General features: G+C 39.8%; 1 protein-coding gene across 9 annotated transcripts in view; it reads left to right on the top strand.

Moving 5' to 3' along the window:
* The first annotated feature begins 1,708 nt into the window (after positions 1-1,708).
* The window catches only part of PATJ (PATJ crumbs cell polarity complex component), a 392,685-nt gene continuing 378,890 nt past the window's right edge, over positions 1,709-15,503 (top strand). For 3 of the 9 annotated variants that reach the window (XM_033916053.1, XM_033916052.1, XM_033916045.1), the window contains exons 1-3: positions 2,227-2,255; positions 7,995-8,050; positions 9,250-9,431. In XM_033916053.1, the coding sequence (XP_033771944.1) occupies positions 2,242-2,255; positions 7,995-8,050; positions 9,250-9,431 (252 nt within the window). In that variant the 5' untranslated portion in view covers positions 2,227-2,241. The other 6 variants (XM_033916047.1, XM_033916046.1, XM_033916051.1 and 3 more) reach the window with 6 other exon arrangements.

The raw sequence follows: 15,503 nt of genomic DNA, 5'->3' as shown, positions 1-15,503 counted from the left end.
TGTATTTTATTGTAACCATTTAGATCTGTAATATGCTTAAGTGGTATATCAAATATTAATGAAACATAAACATATCCTCTTAGCAAATTAATCAATGTAACGTTCAGCTGCCTCGTAATCAGATTTTCACCACAAATTTTGAGATATTTAACACCATGGCACATTTTGAATTTCTGCATCAAACCTTCTGAATATTCACACTTATCAATATTCAATTCTTGATGGTATTGTTTGGCTTGCGTCATTACCATCAAACCAGTCAATGGCATGCGTTCATGCTTTCTTTGCTGAACCCACTCAATCAGCACACAGTCTAAATCTTTGTTTTCTGGTTTTCATTAATTTCTAGTCATCTCACTATAAAACTTCAACAACTTATCTTTCTGTTTCTTTAAGTTATATATGGTTGTTCCCACACCATTTTCTTCAGTCAGCTGTAGTACAGACACACCTTGTTCAAGCTTCTTCAATACCTGAACTTTCTGTGCTATTGACAGACATAAATGCTTTATTTTCTGCTTCTCACTTGCACCCTGAATGGGAATCTGCAGCTTTCTTTGCCACTTTCAAGCCTGCCAACCTTTTCTGTTTCTCACTGCCACCCTAAGTGGAATTTGCAGCTCTTCTTTGCCACTTTCCAGCCCTCTAACTTGAATTGTGCAGAGATCAAGAGAAAAGCATGCATCTGTGCTGGTTTCAATGTGTGTCATGTCACGGACATTGTCTACTTCCAGCATGCGTAACATTTCGGTTTTCAGAATTTCGGATAAAGGATCTTGTACCTGTACCTCCTCCAGTAGTCCAGATCCTACATGGGGCTTCTCTAGCCTTGTCTTTTTAATGACTTTGAATGACCCTGATCCTGCTCATAGTCTTTGGGTACCAGCTAAGCTCTTTTGGACTGGCACCTGGGACCAGGTTATTACAAAGCAAAGTTCAGGTTGTTGAGCTGGGCATATGCTGGGGATGAGTTATAATCATGATAGGATAGTGTCTTACACCTCACAGCCTATCTGTCCCTGTAGCACTCTAAGGGAGTGGGTGTTTCAAGTTTTATTAAAATTTGATATATCACCTGGTCGGACTTCAAGGTGGTTTACAAAGGTGAAATAGGGGAAAAATAATACATAATCAAAAGGACAAAAGATGAGTAATAGACTACAGTAAATCACATACAGAACTGAAATGATAGGATAAAGGGAAGAACTAAAATAAAAGAAAAAAGGAAGGAGCAAGGTAAAATGAATAGGAGGGATAACAAAACAACTGATAGCTATGCAAGATTAAAATGCATATGCCCTCTTTGACACAAACCCAAACTTCTGCAGCTGCCCCCATGCTAGGGTTACCATATAGCTCCAGGAAAAAGAGGACGAATTGAGACATCCGGGTTTTACCTCCATTGTTTTCAATGGAAGTAAAACCCAGATGTCTCAATCTGTCCTTGCTTCCACTGTTTTCAGCGGAAGTAAAACCCGGATATCTCAATCTGTCCTCTTTTTTTTCTGGAGCCATATAGTAACCCTATCCCATGCTCACGTAAAAAGTAAGCGTGGGTCTCCTCCTTTGTCAGTCAACCCACAGCAACGGCGCAACCCCGCCTCATTCGGAGCCTCTTAGTTGCTCTACTCCAGACTGCTTCCTGTGCTCCCGCCCACTGTTCGATCCCATTGGCTGATCCGTACACAGCCTGGCTTGACATCTACGCTCCTCCTGCATGGAATTGGTTGTGGAGAAGGCTGCGTAATCAGGAAGACGAAAGCGAAGAGTAATGCTGAACGCCTCCCCCGCAAAGCAAGTCTTTTTAAAAAGTCAGTAGAAAACCCTATGGAGATTTTAGATGCGTGAGGAAGTTGCCATACTTGCCTCTCACTTTAAAAAAAAAAAAAAAGTATATTGCTTTCCTGTCTCATTCAATATCTTTGTGAGGAGAGGGGATAAATCTCCATCGTTCTGGAAGAATCACCGGCCCTCGGCATATCCCCTATATTGGCAACACTGCTCTCCCCTCAAAAGTAAAAGAAACAAAACCACGACACCTTTTCACGTCACGGGAAGTCGGGCACGGAGTTTCTGTGGGCGGGGCGCAATGTACCTGTGGTGGAGGGCCGGTGACGTCACGGAGGTGCACCCGGAAGTCGAGCACGGAAGGGGTAGCGGCGGTTTCGGCGTTTGCGAGGTACACAATGAGAGTGCGAGGGTAGTATGCTTGGCGGAGTATCGTGTCGTTTGTGCTCGGTGATGCCAAGTTTAGGGTCAACAGCTTTTTTGATGACATTTTCATTTGTTGTTTAGTTATTTACATACATACATACATAATGGGGTACAATCAGTGCTAAGTTTGACTACTTTGGTTACTAGTATCAAGTGCGCATTGGTGGTTCTGGTTTGTTTCTCTGGGAGGACACCTAATTTTGAGTTTGTCCTAGGGATTTGGGGACTTGGGCTTATGAAAATACCAACTCAATACCAATACAAAGGTATTCATTATTATGTTCATTAAAATGTAATATTCCGCTCAAGGTAGATTTTAAAGGATTAGGTTGTAATTAAGTTTTTATTTAGTTGGAAAATCTTTTTCAGGTATTAGATGGAAAGCAGGTGTATACAATGGCAGTTGTGCTTCAGGAGTCCTTTACATTGCTAAAGCATAGATTTTGAGAATGATTAGAGATGGGGAAGGGGGACTTAGCCTGTGGAGACAAACTTTGTCCTCGTGTCATTCTTAGAATGACGTTGATTCCCCTGCAGCTGCTTGTGACTCTGGGCAAGTCACTTAACATCTTCTATACAGAAAAAAATTATGGCTCTTTACTAGAACTGAGGGATAGAAGCATAACAGAGAATGGAACTGGCATACAGGTCTGAAGCAAATTGTTTATATACGGTTTAGCTTCATACACAAAATAGTAACTGTAAAGGAAATGGGATTTGATATACTGACTTTCTGGGGTCACAATTAACACAGTTTACATATTATATAGGGGTACATATTTTGTACCTGGGACAATGGCGGGATCCATGTGATAGATATCAAACAGAAAATAGGCAAATAGGCCTTCTTTAATATATTTTTTCCATTAGTACAGAATAAAAGATGAGGAAAATCCACACAAGGTTAGGTGATGCCTGAAACATCTCCCCAACATTTTAATATCATCTATTTTTATTTCACATAATTGCTATTTGTGACTGATTTCATGATAGTACAAAATTACTCTTCTTACACTATGCTATAGAAGTCTGTATTCATGCTGTGAATACATTCAGCTATGCTGATAATCCTGATATTCTGCCTACAATGGCAGTACCATGCTAAAATTTTGGAAAGTTGTTTAGCTGATTTGATTATTTATTTACTATATGCTCTTAGAAGACAAAATGTGAAATTACTTAAAGCATGCAAGATTTAAAGTGTTGGAAATAGATATCTAAGAAGGTGTGTACTTTTCAGAATTATTTTGGTTAAATTTCAAACATCAGCTACACCAGTTCAAAAACTACTTGTTACCCCAGGAATTTGACAGACTGATGAAAATTTGGATTTTAACCATATGTATTAATTTGGGGGGAAAAGGGGGTGGGGAGGGAGAATGGATGTGCAGTATTCTGAGGAAATAAAAGTTGCAATTTAATACAGCTATGTCTTTAGAACCATAATTACATTACATTACATTAGTGATTTCTATTCCGCCTTTACCTTGACTATACTAAGGTCATGGATGGGGCAGCTTCCAAAATTGAGCAGCACTGGCATTTATGGGTTCTGCTTGTCAAGGAGTGAGAAAATAAGCTGGGCCCATAGAGGGTTTTCTAGAATGCCTGCAAGGCTTACTTCTAGAAGTTATATGTGGTCTTATGCCAAATCCTCATTTAATGAAGTTCTAGTTGGGTTACAAATGTTATAAGTGATACATCGACTTAATACATAACTTGCTAGGTGAAATTTGATTACATTCTTAACCCTTTCAGGACCAAGGGACATATTTGTCCCATAACTTTAAAATCCTATAAATTTTGATTGGGATAGTCTACAGTTCTAAATTTGATATGTACGGATTCCATATGATACTGCCTTTATGTAAACAAACTGGTTCCGACATTCATTCATTAGCGTCGTTGCTAGATTGACGAGAAGATTCACTTGCCACACTGTCCATAAGCCAGAAGTGTGATTTTTTTAAATAAAAATAATGATATTTCACAAAAAAAATCAATTTTTTGCCATCTGCAAGCCCTTTTTACCATAAAAATGTCGTCAAAACCACAAAAATTGGCCTACGATCCTTATGGTCCTGAAAGGGTTAATATTTCTTGAAGATGGTTGCCTTACATATTAGGTTTCTGTGATATCGTATTTTGTTGCACTTAATAGTGTCTTTGCCTCAAGTGGATTTAAACCTATTTTCAAGTAGGCTTGAGTTTGTGTAACTGTGGTTGCATTAGTTTTTTCCTGTGGATTTTTGGAACAGCCATGTTTTTAGATATTTGTGAAACATGGTACATTTAGTCGTAACTCTGATCTCTGTGAGAAGTAAATTCCAGTTTTTTGCTGTCTGATAGGTGAGAGATTTACAATGAGGCAATCAGTTTGTTGCAGTGACCTTTGAACTATTATCCTGTACTGTTGGTTGAAAAAATAGGATCTGATTCTTAACTTTTGCAGGATAGTAAAATATTTTCTAAGTTGTTTAGCTCAATGAGCTGTCAAGGACTTTCGAGGTGGTTAGTAATGTTGACACTGATACTGTTTGTTAGACTGATTGTGGGAAGGATTAGGTGTATATGGTGCCCGATCCACAGTGTTATGAGGTTTTTTTCTGTGTTCAATTTGAGGCGGTATATTGTTGCCCAGTTTTGTACTCTAGTTGTTGCTCTGGTTAGTTTGGTGGTCGTGATTTATTTGTTTGGGTTGGAAGGAACTAATAGAAAGACAATGTCTGCACAAGAAAAGAGCCATTCTTCAGGTTTCAGGTCTCTTGAGATTAGTGTGGTCTTATAGATGTTATACAGTAGTGGTGAGATGGAACATCTTTGGGGTACATCTACATGGTGGGGACCAGTAGTCAGAATATGTGTTCTAGTGCAATAGGTGTGCCATTCTGAACTGTTTCCTCTTATATAGAGTCTGCTTGGCTACGTCTGGAAATACTTGAAGCTGCTGACCACAAAACTTTTCCTGTCTTTTAGCAAAATATAATTTAAGAACATTTTGTTTCTCTGGCTATGTTCTAAATGTAACTAATAGTGTAGCCTGCTTTTCAATATAGTCCTTGGAAGATTCCAAGAATTGGGAGATATTCAAAGTGTCAGGAAAGACCAGTTCATCCATTTGGCCTTCCTCTGCAACAATTTTTAAAGCCTCTAGGTATATAATATAAGTTATCTGGGAAAAAGAATCCACAGCTGGATATTGAAGAATGTCTCTTAAATACATTTTCAAAGGCTCTAAAGGAGCCAAATAGTGTGAAATTGGAAAATTAAGAAACCTAAGATTCCTATTTCTGATTCAATTTTCCATCTTTGCAATTTGAAAATATAACGACACATTGTCTTTAATATTAGATTTTACTACTGACTGCAGAGTATTAACATAGGCTTCTACCTTTTCCATTCTATTTTCAGCCAAACTCAACTAGGTCTCATGTTTAGCTACTTTAATTGTAATATCATTAGAAAATTAAAGTAGCTTAGAAACAGTGCTTTGTAGAGAAGTTTCAATACGGTTCATTACTAGCAAAACATCCTGCAAAATAATTGCTTTTTCCTTTGGGAAAGTCTCAATATTAGGTCCCATCTTCATTTGGACTGGGACCAAATCATAAGCGCTAATTGACAAAGCGTTCTGCCTGTCAGTATCAACATTTGTAGCACCTTTCAAAGGTTGTACAGGAGGAGATTCAGTCTCATCTTTAGAGGCTGAGTCAGTACTCCTGTCAAATCTTAAAAAGGGTTGAAGAGGTGTAGGTTCTCCAGAGGATAAAGAGACAGGATCCGATAAATTCATCCCATCAGTATTTATATTTACTGAAGTTGGCTGTAGAAATCTATCTAAAGACCATACAGCAGAAGAAAATTTTTTTGCCTTCCTTTTTCTCATATTAAGATACAACAAATATCAAAAAGTATCAGAAAAAGGGGGAGGGAGGGGGGAGAAAATGAGTGTTTTTTTAATTATTTGCATATTTAAAGTGCGTTTCTTGATTTGTTTATGTTTAAATTCATTGTATTGCACTATTTATATTTTAAAATTAATAAAGATTTGCAAAAAAAAAAAAAAAAAAAAGTACCAGAAAACTAGAAAGCTTTAGAAAAATTAAAAGGAAAATAATTATAACCTGTTCCAAGTCCTCTAGTCTCCTCTGGGCTCATAAGGGGTGTGTCATGCCCCCTTAGGCCACGCCCCTTCAGACTCATGACCATGGGCTCATATCTGCGGGCCACTTGCTGTGGCGGGAAGTTCTTTTAAAAGCCGATTAGGGCCTTTCACCGGCTCAGCTGGCAGCAAGGTGTCCGCGGTGGTGCCTTCTTCAACCCCCAAAATCCTCCGGGTCACTCTGGCAGCCCCTCCAACTTATTATTTTTTAATTCTGAGCCTTCAAATCACTTAATTTTACCTCAAAACTGGAAGGGATGTTGTCCTCAGGCTCCTTTTCCTCTAAGTCATACCAGATTTGTGCTGGATGGGTGCCCGAAGAGCACCCTTGCACCACATGCTATGCAGCATGTGAAGGAGGAGGGTGGGAGCAGTCAGGTTAGCCTCCCCTCTGCTCTCTAGGGGTGAGGAATGATCAGGGGGTCCATTGATTGGGAGCATATCCCTTCCAGAGTCCCAGAATAGTGGCCATCCTTAGTGCAGAGGCCACAAAGCCCAAGACACAATTTGGAGTCATCTAAAGGAGACTCCCCACTGCCCAATATGGCATTTTTTATGGAATTTGTCAGTCTAATGTGGAGAGCTTATCTGGTTGGCCAAGGTACCCAGGGGCTGGGCTCCTAGGATGCATCTGCCTCACTGTCAGAGGCTGTCCAAGATCCAGTGGGCCTTTCTAACAGAGACCCAGAGGAAAAGAGGTCTATTTATATGCCATTACCGGTACTCTCACAGAGTGAGCCCTCCCTCTATGCAGGGTTGCAGGCAGGTGCAAGTGCACAAGATACAATGGTGGCCCTCGATCAAGGGTATGACCTAAGATCCACTATCTGTTAGGACCCTCAACTCTGTTGGAGTTTATCACTGACTCTTTGCAGGAGTTAAACTTGGGCTCCCAGCAGATCCCTTCTGCTCCCTGCTCTATAATGAGCGGAATGAGGGTCCAGTCTTCAATGTTTCCCTGGCAGTGCACTTTGGGATACTGCTGAAGAGTTCCTAAAGTAGCTAAGACAATGGATAGACTGTATGCAATGGCACAGGAGTGTCAGCAGCTGTTTTCTCAGCCTAAGGTAGAGTCCTTGCTAGTGTAGGTACCAAATGCATGGTCCTTCCAAGTGAGGGAGGCATGGTATTAAAGGATATGCAGGATTGCAGAGTGGATGTGATTCTTAAAAAAACCCCAAATGGTACTGTTTATTTACATCAGCAGCTCACCGAGGGATGTCTGATCCCTTTTTGAATTGCTTGGGGTTGCAGTGGTAATGATTTCAGGAGCAAAGTAGGGTCAAACGCTGTTCTTACAGTCCTTATAGATTCATACGTATAACTGGTTGTTAGAATAGCATTAATACAGGGCCCACCAGCATATTCATGATTAAATAAAAATTGGTCATGGGTAGGCCTAGGTACATTTGAATACCAGCATTTGGACAGAAATCTGTAAGAAGCTACAGTTTCTCTCTGTGTGCATTCTCTTTATATGAGGAACCCTTTGTCTGGTTTTGTTATCCTACTTATCAGGCTCTTCTTAGCACAGTAAACTAATTATACTGGTTGAGCTGTCTACTCTGTATTAAAAGATAATGTTAATTTTTTTTTTTTTTTTACTTGCCTTACCTAGGTACTACTATCATTTTCCATTGAGAAAATCCAAAATGCCTGAAAATACTTCATCAGGTATGTTAAGCAAAAAGTTCAGATTTATCAGTAATTTGATTGCTATACAATGAATGGTACCTCGGTTTACGAGTGCACCGGTTTGCAAGTGTTTTGCAAGACGAGCAAAACATTTGCAAAATCGGTGCCTCGGAAACCGAGCATGGCTCGATTTACGAGCACCCCCCCGCGATTCGGCACCCCCCCGCCACGATCCGACCCCCCCCGCCACGATTGGGCACCCCCCCGCCACGATTGGGCACCCCCCGCCACGATCCAACCCCCTCCCCGACACAATAGGGCACCCCCCCGCCGCTTTTTACCCTCATCTGGGCACTCTTAAAAATTGGCTTCCTCGTCTGCTGGGCCTTGAGCATCTGAGCATGCTCAAGGCCTGCGAGTTCACGTTCAGAACGTGAACTCACAGGCCTTGAGCATGCTCAGATGCTCAAGACCCAGCAGACGAAGAGGCCGATTTTCAAGAGTGCCCAGATGAGGGTAAGAAGCGGCGGGGGGGATGTCGGATCGTGTCGGGGGGGTGCCCAATTGTGTCGGGGGGTCGGATCGTGTCGGGGGGGTGCCCAATCATGTGGGGGGGGGTCGGATCGTGGCGGGGGGGTGCCGGTTCGAGGCAGGGGGGGGTGCTGGATCGCAGGGGGGGGTGCCTGATCGCAGGGGGGGCCTTCGAGGGGAGCAATGCCGGTTCTCAGGGGGGGGGAACGCATCAAAGCGAGTTTCCATTATTTCCTATGGGGAAACTCGCTTTGATAAACGAGCATTTTGGATTACGAGCATGCTCCTGGAACGGATTATGCTCGTAATCCAAGGTACCATCCTTTCGTGTTTTCCTTAATTGGTTCCCCACCTTGCTTAATTACATTGTAACTTCTTTCCCGTCCTTCCTTTTGTTCCCAGTTCGTATAGTTATTGTCTAGTCTTGTCAGTTTTTAACTATCTTATTGTGTAATTTTATTAATATGTAAATCGCCTTGAATATTGAAAAGGCGATTAAACAAATAAATATTAAACTTGAAACTTGAAATATTAAACTATAGAAGTATCTAATAATAGACCCTGAGATGTGTTTCATTAAAATAAAGAATTGTATTGGGGATTTGAAGTTGTAACCTGCAACAGATTCATTGAGTTTTTATTCATTATCAGTAAGCTGAGCCATTGTGTAGCATTAAGGATGCTGATACATATAATTTTTCTGACAGGAGTGTCTACATTAGATAAACATCAGGTGCTGCAGGTTATTGATCGACTACAAAGAAAACTGAGAGAGAAAGCAGATGCTTCCCAGAATGAAAACCTGAATATTTTACGAGAAACTCTCAAGAGCCCATTGTTTAACCAGATCCTTACCGTCCAGCAGTCCATCAGACAATTAAAAGAACAAGTGAGTTGATCAAAAAGGGCTTTGCTTGCATTTAAAAAAATTAAATGTTTGAGGGACAGTGTTATAACAATATCATAATTCATGACATTGAATGTATATTCTGAAAGGAAAACAAATATTCTATTGATCTCACACAGCATTTTATCAGTATAGCCTTTGATGGGATTTGACACAATTTGTCTCGAGGTAGATATGCATGCTGGTGAAACACAGGGTCAGCAGCGTAAGTATGTGATCTTTTATTGATGAACAGTAAATATTTATGGAATATTTTCTTCTGGAAAAGCAATGTGCGGACAAGTACATCTAATCTTGACAGCATAAGTGTCGTACCTGTATCTTTCATCTAGCTGCCCCCATGCCTGGAATAAATTACCTGAGTTTGTCCGCCAAGCCCCTTTCCTTGTTTAAAAGCAGACTGAAATCCCACCTTTTTGATATAGCCTTCAGTCCATAACCATACTTCCCACTGCCCACCACCCTAGCCAGCAGATTAACCGTTCCCTTTAACTGTATCTCGTACCCTGGCATCTTATTTGTCCATCCTGTTTAGATTGTAAGCTCTTTTGAGCAGGGACTGTTTTCTTCTTTGTGACTCTGTACAGCGCTGCATGCGTCTGGTAGCGATATAGAAATAATTCATAGTAGTAGAGGTCACATTTTTTGAACCAGCTTTTTGTACAGCAATAAAATATTGTGAAAGATTTCTTGCAAAACATGACTTTGCTGTAAAGTAAAACTTTGTCGTATAATAGAAAACAGTGTAATTTGTTTACATTACAAATAGTTGCTGAGAGGCCATAATTAAGGACAATATTCTAGTGAGGAGCTGAGATTTGGTGATTTATGCCAAAGAATTTTACCCAAAACCTTGTAGTAGCTCAAGCTGTACTAACAGGAGGTACCCAAAATTTTAACAGGTGCTCTTTATATTGAGGGCAAATTTCCAAAATGTGTTCCAAGTTTATATATAACTTTATATCTTGTATTACAGTGTAAAAACCATCAAAGCGGCTTACATTTTGTACTGTGGGTAGCCATATGTGTTCACATGGGAAGGCTTTGTTTGTGAGTAAATCCATGTGTGGAACAGAAAAGCGGGGTTAGGTTGAGGGAGGGAAAGTACGCCTGAGAATTTAATTTTGAAATGCTCCATGAATACTTTGTACCCATTTTAAAGTATATCCAAAGTATACCCATGCTCTTTGCTAGTAATCGTTTTTTAAGAGAAACTTCTGGGAGTCTAATGAACTTGTATAAGGAAAGGCTAAAAAGGTTAGGGTTCTTCAGTTGGAGAAGAGATGGCTGAGGGGGAATATAATATGAATTATTTCTATAGCGCTACCAGACGTATGCTGCGCTGTACAGAGTCACGAAGAAGAAAACAGTCCCTGCTCAAAAGAACTTATAATCTAAACAGCTAAGACAGACAAACAGGATGTCATGGATAACATTAAGGGGAACGGTTAATCTGCTGGCTGGGTTGGAGGGCAGAGGGGAGTACCCATTGTGACATCACTGATGAGGTTGGCTCTTATGCATTGGTGGAATGAGGCATTATGACATCACAAACTCAGCTCTGCTTCCCAAAGACTGAAACTCTTCACACTACTACTGTGAATTATTTATGTAGCACTAACAGACATACACAGCGCTGTACAATCACAAAGAAGAAAACGGTCCCTGCTTGAAAGAGCTTACAATCTAAACAGCCAAGACAGACAAACAGGATATCATGGATACAGTTAAGGGGAACGGTTAATCAGCTGGCTGGGTTGAGTCCTCTTTTGGAAATGAACTTGCAAGTTCAAGGGTATAGGACAATCAGCCTGGAGAGACTGTAGATTGCCACTGAACTTGCACTCATAAAGGAGATATACACTGGAATGGAGGCCATGTTGCTACACATGTATTGCTAAAGTATATGCCTATTTTTCTGGAACCATGTTACTTGGACCCATAACTTCTCAAAATTACCTACATAGTTTGGTAAAAGTGCATGGATAGAAATCTGTTAATGTAAGGTGAATACAGAATGCTTAACACCTGAACTGATAAATATAATAGTAGTTAGGAATCATGACAATGTGGTATACTCCATTGTTCATTAAGTCCTGTCTTGAAAATTATAAGGAGGGGTGTTGTAGAACAGTTAATATAAAATGTATCATATTCAAGTGTTTATTAAAGTATACAGCTTTTCAGTGGGCACAGTAAAATGCAACTAATGATCACGTCTTAAAACATGTTAACGGTGCACATACTGTATATCGTAGGCTTGATAGTCATATAATTAATTTTTGCTATATTAAGCATCGTTTCAAAAAATGCTACCATTGTCATAAAATCGTGCTCATCTTTTAAAAAGCAAACTTGTAGAATTACAAAGATAAAAAAAGATGTTTGACAGTGGTGAATGTTTTGGCACTTAATGTGCCTTCATTCGAGGCAGCAGCATGCTTAAGTGGGATAGAAACAATGATGAAGTATTCATGTGCTTGTAAACTCAATGATCACGGTTCTTGGAAAGTCCAATTACTTCTCTCATTCATAATGGACAGAGCTATCTCCATGTTGCAAATATCTTTGCCCATGAAAGAACTGGATGCCAGCTGATTACCCCAACCAGTCGGGGTAAAGTAAATTGTTAATGTCCAGTCACAGAATTCTTCTATAAAGGCTGTCTGGGAATATTTCACAGCACAGAGCAATGTTTTATTCAGGCCCTTAGATTCAATGTTATCTAAGCAGACTATTATCCACTGTTTTGTAAAGTCCAACAATATTTGATCATTGTTGCTACCTTGTTGCATACAGGAATGTCAAGGACTGAGTCTATAAAATTATGCCCACCTACACAAGATTGCAAAATGAGTGGGGCTTCAGTTTTGTTTCAGAGCACTGCACTCTTCAAGAAGAAGAGAATTTAAAGAACTCTTTTTGTTTTATTTATAGACATGTTGTTTGCAAGGACACCAAATAATGTTGCCTGATTTGCATCGCACAAAGAGTAAAAAGATAACTGAATAAGTTTCATCTGTGGTACCAGAGAAGCATTGTCACTAAATACTAAGGATGTACAGGGCCATGCCCACAAGTAAAATGCTTCTTCGTCTCTGGAAAATATTTGTTTGTAGATTGGTACCATTCAGGTATTTAAACATCTGTATCATATCTCCTCCATCGTTTCTTAGGGCTCCTTTTACTAAGGTGCGCTAGGGCTTTAACGCAAGGAATAGCGCACGCTAGACCTTAACGCCAGTATTGAGCTGGCGTTAGTTCTAGAAGCGTATCGCGTGGTAATTTCCCGCATGCGCTAAAAACGCTTAGTGAAAAGGAGCCCTTAGTCTAGGGTGTGCATATTCAGGTCTACAAGTTTGGAAGCCTAGGTCCATTTTGGCGAATTATCAGGTTATTTAAGGCTGATTCCTTCAGGCTGCTTTTCTTGCTTTCAATTAATTTAACTGTGTTCTCATGTGCTGAAGATACTGGAAATCTGTTGCATTTTCAAGCAGTATTTCCACCTATAAGCTCTGTACCCAAAACTTGACAAATCTTATAGGCTCATACATTTTATTCTACTGTTATAGGAAATACCTTCATGGGATGAAAGACTTATTTCAAAGTGGCAAGGAAGGTCTTCTGTTTTGACTTTCCCAAAATCTGAAAAAAGATTTTGCTACCAATCTTTTTTTCTAACATCAATGATCATTCTTTTCAGGCTTTTTTTTTAAAGCTTTTATTTATGCATATTTTCCAAACATTGATCAAGAATACATTAATCCATATCTTGAAAAGATCACAAAGTCACATTAGAAGAAACAAAAACTAAAAGAGAAACATATAAAATAATCATCTTTTTTCTTATCTAAACTGAATGTCCTTGCACATTTCTTGAAGGAAGATTTTAGTTACATAACAATTCGCGGGTGATGCGGAATTTGATTCCAAGTTTTTCAGTTTGTTCAGGGCCTTTTTGATATGAACTTCAGCTTGGTCAGAAATTTCATTTTCTTATTGAAATATCAAAGAGACTCACTTAAAAAAAAAAAAGAAGCTCTTACCAAAACTAAAAGAACCTGCATAAATATTGGTACTTTCAGAGGAAAAGAAAGCTTATGAGATCATAGATAGAAAAAGAGAAAAATGAAGGAAGATGAAGACTATATGATTTACTCAATCTGCTCATCCATATCATTTATGCATGGGCTATGCATGTAAACATGTTTAGAAAAATGACACATACATGTATATGTGCACACATACACCTATAAATGCCAACTTTCTGCTCTAGCGCTGTTCTACAAATGCCTTCTTAACTTACATCCCAAGTAACACCAATATAGCCTCTAGCCGTGCTTAGTAACACAGTAACATAGTAGATGACGGCAGATAAAGACCCGAATGGTCCATCCAGTCTACCCAACCTGATTCAATTTAAATTTTTTCTTCTTAGCTATTTCTGGGCAAGAATCCAAAGCTCTATCCGGTACTGTGCTTGGGTTCCAACTGCTGAAATCTCCGTTAAAACCTACTCCAGCCCATCTACACCCTCCCAGCCATTGAAGCCCTCCCCAGCCCATGCTCAACCAAAAGGCTATATACAGACACAGACCGTGCAAGTCTGCCCAGTACTGGCCTTAGTTCTTCAATATTTACTATTATTGTCTGATTCTAGATCCTCTGTATTCATCCCACGCTTTTTTGAACTCCATCAGTTTTTCCTCTCCACCATCTCTCTCGGGATCGCATTCCAGGCATCCACCACCCTCTCTGTAAAGTAGAATTTCCTAACATTGCGCTTGAATCTACCACCCCTCAACCTCAAATTATGTCCTCTGGTTTTACCATTTTCCTTTCTCTGGAAAAGATTTTGTTCTACGTTAATACCCTTAATGTATTTGAACGTCTGAATCGTATCTCCCCTGTCCTTCCTACTGCTACAAAAGAATGTAATATGCCAAATGGTATAGCAGTGAAAAAACTTCAATGACTACTTCAATTATCATACAAAATTCTTTTTGTTTTTTGCAGATGTCAGATATGCCTCCACCAGCCATTGTAACTTGAAAAGGCTATGTAAATCATTTGCTGACATATAGGGCTCCTTTTACTAAGGTGCGCTAGGGTTTTTAGTGCACGCAGCAGATTAACGCACGTTAAACCCACGCTACGCGGCTAGAACTAATGCCAGCTCAATGCTGGCGTTAGCGTCTAGTGCGCGGGGGATTGTAGCGTGCGCTATTCTGCACGTTAATGCCCTAACGCAGCTTAGTAAAAGGAGCCAATAGTATCATTTCATCGCTCTCTTTTTATTTTTTGAAAGTGGCTTTAGTGCGGGTGAAATGATGATACTATATGCCAGCAAATGATTTACTACAGCCTTTTCAAGTTACAATGGCTGATGGAGGCATATCTGACATCTGCAAAAAAAATTTTTGTGTGATAATTGACGTAATCATTGAATTTCTTTCACCTCTATACCATTTGGCCTATTGCTTAACTTACATGGCATGTATTCCCTACATAGGGTAGGGACATAGGCAGGCTCCCACTTAGGCATGCAACTTGCAGAATACTGTAAGTTAAACACATTCCTGCCACATTAGATATCCTTTCTTAGCTCAGGAAGGTGAACAGTGGAGTGGCCTATGAATATATACTGGGACTGGTGCTTTTAAACATATTTATAAATATTCTGGAAATGGGAACAAGTGAGGTGATCACATTTGCAGGAGGACCTTATGAGTCTGAAAGACCAGGAATTCAAATGGTAGATGAAGTATAACATGGACTAGTGCAAAAACTTAGAATTGGGGTCTTGTTGGGAGTTAAGCGGAGGGAAAGAACTGTTGAAAGTAAAGAACATAGAACCATAGAAACATGACGGCAGATAAAGGCAAAAGAACCCATCCAATCTGCCCATCCGCAGCATCTACAATCTCCTCCTCCTCTTAAGAGATTCCATATGCCTGCCCAACCCTTTCTTGAATTCAGACATACTCTTTTTCTCCGCCGCCTCCACTGGGAGACTTATTTCACACAGCTACCACCCTTTCTGTTAAAAAAAAA

The sequence above is a fragment of the Geotrypetes seraphini genome, chromosome 12, assembly GCF_902459505.1.
Source record: "Geotrypetes seraphini chromosome 12, aGeoSer1.1, whole genome shotgun sequence".
NCBI lineage: Eukaryota > Metazoa > Chordata > Amphibia > Gymnophiona > Dermophiidae > Geotrypetes > Geotrypetes seraphini.
Note: the sequence above shows the minus strand (reverse complement) of the source record. Positions and strands in the feature narration are given on the sequence as shown.